This window comes from Borostomias antarcticus (assembly GCF_949987555.1).
Source record: "Borostomias antarcticus genome assembly, chromosome: 25".
Taxonomy (NCBI): Eukaryota; Metazoa; Chordata; class Actinopteri; order Stomiiformes; family Stomiidae; genus Borostomias; species Borostomias antarcticus.
In genome coordinates, this window is record NC_140258.1 from 4,810,677 (window position 1) to 4,815,676 (window position 5,000).

Genomic DNA, 5,000 nt, shown 5'->3' on the forward strand with positions numbered 1-5,000 from the left:
TGATGTAGTCATCGGCAATTCACCTCATAATCTGCCAAGATCATATCATATCGTATTGTATCATATCCTTCTCTTCTCTGGTAGAATATGTGATGCAGCACTGGAAAGAGGACTTCATGTTTGGCTACCAGTATTTGAACGGCTGTAACCCAGTGCTGATCCAGAAATGCACCAAGCTGCCCAGCAAGTTCCCAGTCACCCACGACATGGTGAAGGTCTGTCTGGAGAGAGACCTGACACTGGAGCAGGAGATAGAGGTAGGAACACACACACACACACACACACACACACACGCACACGCACGCACACACACACACCCACACACGCACGCACGCACGCACGCACACACACACACACACACACACGCACGCACACACACACACACACACACACACACACACACACAGATTCATTCCACTGACGCTGAAGATGTGTGTGGCAGGCTGGCAACGTCTACATGGTGGACTATGCCATCATGGAGGGTGTGAGTCCTAACAGCACAGACCCCTGCACTCTGCAGTACCTGGCGGCCCCCATTCTCCTCCTCTACAAAAACGTTCAGAACAAGATCATGCCGGTGGCCATACAGGTGCAGTATAGAAGCTACAGTGCAAACATGAGAGCAATATGTACTTTTCTGTATCTTTAGTGCTGATAAGGGCGCTCTCCCTCTTTAAATGTGCTGTTCATTCATCCTCTTCAGTCTCCTCCTCTTCCTCCTCCTCCTCTTCCTGTAGCTCGGTCAGAACCCAGAGGAGAACCCCATCTTTCTGCCCAGCGACGGCGAGGATGACTGGACGCTGGCTAAGATCTGGGTCCACTCCTCTGACTTCCACGTCCACCAGACGGTCACACACCTGCTGCGGACGCACCTGATCTCGGAGGTGTTTGGCGTCGCCATGTTCAGGCAGCTACCCGCCGTCCACCCCGTCTACAAGGTAGTTAGACTGACCGCCGTCTCTTCACCTTGCTTTGGTTTTTACTAACAGCAGTCACCAGCTGTGATACCAGGTGTCATTTCCTATGCTAATGAGATGGAGTGAATGGTTGATTGGTTGGTTGATTGATTGACGGATGATTGCATGTGTACTTTCTTCCAGCTTATTGCTCCTCACGTGAGATTCACCATCGCCATCAACACCAAAGCCAGAGAGCAGCTCATCTGTGAATGTGGCATCTTCGACAAGGTGAGGAAGTCTGTGAGTGGCGTGTGTGTGTGTCCTGTAAAAACAAGGTGTGCTGGGCCACTACAGTAGTCTCTCCTAAAAAAAAGAGAGGAACCGCACACTCTTCTCTAGATGCTGGAAGTGGATTTATTGGCTGACGTTTTCGACTAGTTTCTCGACTTCCACTAGTCTCTCCTGCCACCCTCTAATACACTGCTAGCCATATGTCTGTGACTGATACTGAAATCTGCCTTGCCTTGTAAATATGAAGTGTGTCTATCTGTCCTGCAGGCCAACGGCACAGGAGGTGGCGGCCATCTTCAGTTGATGCAGAGGTCCATGAAGTCGCTCACCTACCGGTCTCTGCGTTTCCCTGACGGGATCAAGGCACGCAACGTGGAGAGCCGGGAGGAGCTGCCTTACTACTTTTACAGAGATGATGGCAACGCTGTGTGGGAGGCCACCAAGAGGTGGATTTGCGTGTGTGCATGCCTGGGTGCGTGTGTGTGTGTGTGTGTGTGTGTGTGAGTGCGTGTGTGCATGCCTGGGTGCGTGTGTGTGTGCATGTGTGTGTGTGAGTGCGTGTGTGCGTGTGTGCATGCCTGGGTGCGTGTGTGTGTGTGCATGTGTGTACATGTGCGTGCCTGGTTGCGCGTGCATGCGTGTGTGTGTGCAGGAGTGTAGTGTTGACTAGTATTACAAGTATTAAAGTTCTTCAATTCAACAACTTTAAAAGTCACTAAAGAAGCATGTTGCACACAGAAAACATAAAAACATCTCACCACATACAATCAACACAATGTTTCACAATGGCCTCAGAGTTCACATCAAATTTAAGATGATCATCAAAGATGGTACCCAAGTACTGTACGATGAAATAAAGTGGGTACACTCGGTGGGTATACTGTAGCAGAAATGTTAAAGTTTTTACGTTAGTGGTGGTTAAAGATGTGGGTATACTGTGGGTCCATGGATAAAGAAGTTGGTATACTCCGTATACATCTGTATACCCTCCACTACACCACTGTGTGTGTGCATGTGTGTATGTGTGTGTGGTGTCTGTGTGTGCGTGCGTGTGCGTGCATGTGTATGGTGTGTATGTGTGTGTGTGCGTCTTTGTTTGAAAGGGTATAGGGCTAAATTATATTAACAAGCAACCGCAGCGTCTTTCTATGGAATGAGAAGAAACAGCTGTGAAACGTTGTGTCCTTTCCTAGTTTCGTGTCGGACGTGGTGTGTATCTACTACGCCAGCGACGAGGAGCTGCAGAGGGACACGGAGATCCAGGCCTTCGTCAAAGACGTGTGCAGCTTCGGCATGCAGGACCTGGACCACTGTGGTGGGTAGGACTGCAGCAGCTTCACGGACGGTCACTGTCAAACCACATCGCGCTCAGCTACGCGGCGCTCCGATCTCAGTGGGGCGCCGACTAGTTTTCGCCAGTTCTGTTCTCGAAGGTCTGTCTTAGATTATCTGGCGACGGGTATTTCATCAGAGCAGGACATCCTGTCTAATCTTTTGCAAGGCGTCTAAGCTTTAGACGTTTATTGCCACACACCTGACCCTGTCCTTCCTGTCCTTCCTTGTCCACTTCTTGTCCCCGCCTCCCTGCCCGCAGAGTTCCCCAAGTCCTTGAAGACCCGTGGCGAGCTGACAGAGTACCTGACCGTCGTCATCTTCACCGCCTCGGCCCAACATGCCGCCGTCAACTTCGGACAGGTACGGTGCGACCGGCCACGTACGGAGCAGAGAGTATGGTCGCGGCCTTTTGCCGTGCGGCGCGCAGATGTTCACGCTCCTCCCCGTGTGTTCCAGTACGACTGGTGCTCCTGGATCCCCAACGCCCCCTGCACCATGCGCAGGCCGCCGCCCACCCAGAAGGGCGTGGCCGATGTGCAGCTGATCATCGAAAGCCTGCCAGACCGCGGACGGTCCTGTTGGCACCTGGGGGCAGTCTGGGCGCTCAGCCAGTTCCAGGACAACGAGGTAGAAACACGCACGCGCGCACACACACTACACACACACGCTCTACACACCTTTGATCTGCTGGCAGCACGGGCATGTGCCACTTTTCGCTCTCATTACTTGAATTGATATGTCAATTTAGAAATCCTATTCGAATTAAATTCATAACATCAAATCTCCCAAGTGACTCTGGGTATGTTGCCTCCTGCAGCTGCTCCTGGGCATGTACCCGGATGAGCACTTCACAGAGAAGCCAGTGAAGGAGGCCATGGTGGCCTTCAGGAAGAGCCTGGCCGACATCAGCAGCACCATTAAGAAGAGGAACGAAGGGAAAAAGCTGCCGTACTACTACTTCTCCCCAGACAGGATCCCCAACAGCGTGGCCGTCTGAGGGAGGGGCATGTCTCAATAGCGTGGCTGTTTGAGGGAGGGGCATGTCTCAATAACGTGGCTGTTTGAGGGAGGGGCATGTCTCAATAGCGTGGCTGTTTGAGGGAGGGGCATGTCTCAATAGCGTGGCTGTTTGAGGGAGGGGCATGTCTCAATAGCGTGGCTGTTTGAGGGAGGGGCATGTCTCAATAGCGTGGCTGTTTGAGGGAGGGGCATGTCTCAATAGCCCCGAGTGGTTTCCTTTGCTCTTTTACCGTACTTCCTCATTTCACTTCATCTGACTGGTGTTTATTCTGCTTATCTATAGTTAACTTACTTCTGGTTTGTCAACATGGCCACCTGTGCTTTCCGCTTCAGCAACAGGAATTACAGGTTTCAGCTGGGGGTCAGAAGTCACACCCTGAGTACAACATACTGTATTGCTACTGAAAATATTACACCAAGCCAGTTGTAAGAACAATAATTAAGAACCTTTTAAAAGTTTACTTCATTTTTATTTGGTTGGTTTTTCATTCTACATACTTTATTCAAACATGGGAAATGAAACAAATCAAAACACATCAATATTTCTTTTAAAAACATAAGTACTTTTTTTTTTTTTTTACAGGTACTATTCAAAAGTAAATTCACAGACAAAAGTGTGGAATGATATAATAAGATGGGAAACAGTCATGTACGTTCAAGTCCAGTCAGTAGTAAAGCACTGTATTTTTATGCAAATAACACCTCAACTTCCTCAGCACATGAGGGGTCAGGAGATTAGGACAGACTGACGCGAGGGTCAGCGTCATGTCATTAAAAGTTTTGTCAAAGACATTTGAAGGAGCCAGCTCCTATGAATACATAATCAAATAAGAAATATACAGTTCATCAATATAATGTACCTACCAGGTAAGAGCTGTGCTGAAACATGATTGGCTGGCTGGTTATCCAGAGAGGAACCATTGTTACCAGTGGTTACTGTAGGATGGACAGTTACCAGTAAAGAGGAAGGCATGCAACTCAAAGGATAGGGACCCATACAGTTAGGACTGCCATTAGTAAAATACCAAGATAAGGTACAGTCTAATTAGGTACAGTGTAGTCACAGCAGGCTTTTCTTCTTTAATAGTCCATGGCTCCATAGTCAGAGGAAACAGTACAGAGACATGCAAAAAATGTGAAATTGTATTCCTGGGGGATCCAATTAACTCATGTCTGGAAGAGCGTTTGTAGTGTTAGTTGCATAAAATTACGATTTTAAGGGGTCTTTTTTAATGTGAACAAATCATGTTTTTTTTTCCTTTGAAAAATAAATACAACACAAAATGAAGAAATAATCCTCATGTTTCCAAAGAGTGCTCCAGGCCATCCACACCAACAGTAAATGGCTACAGAACTTAACAGGTCAACAAAAGGGTAATTGCACTTTATCTGTCTAATTGCACAGAGCCTCATGGGTACTGAAGTTCGTGTTTCAATACAAGTTCTCCATCAAGC

The 5,000-nt window shown here is 48.4% G+C and overlaps 1 protein-coding gene across 1 annotated transcript in view; it reads left to right on the top strand.

The window, feature by feature from the left end:
* alox5a (arachidonate 5-lipoxygenase a) overlaps positions 1–3,522 on the top strand; it is a gene marked incomplete at both ends in the record, with an annotated part of 8,317 nt that extends 4,795 nt beyond the window's left edge. The window contains 9 exons of the mRNA XM_084458919.1: positions 85–257; positions 443–589; positions 738–938; positions 1,101–1,187; positions 1,458–1,636; positions 2,384–2,505; positions 2,785–2,885; positions 2,982–3,152; positions 3,343–3,522. Of these exons, the coding sequence (XP_084315045.1) occupies positions 85–257; positions 443–589; positions 738–938; positions 1,101–1,187; positions 1,458–1,636; positions 2,384–2,505; positions 2,785–2,885; positions 2,982–3,152; positions 3,343–3,522 (1,361 nt within the window). The remainder of the gene's footprint in view (positions 1–84; positions 258–442; positions 590–737; positions 939–1,100; positions 1,188–1,457; positions 1,637–2,383; positions 2,506–2,784; positions 2,886–2,981; positions 3,153–3,342) is intronic.
* Between the last annotated feature and the right edge of the window lie 1,478 nt (positions 3,523–5,000).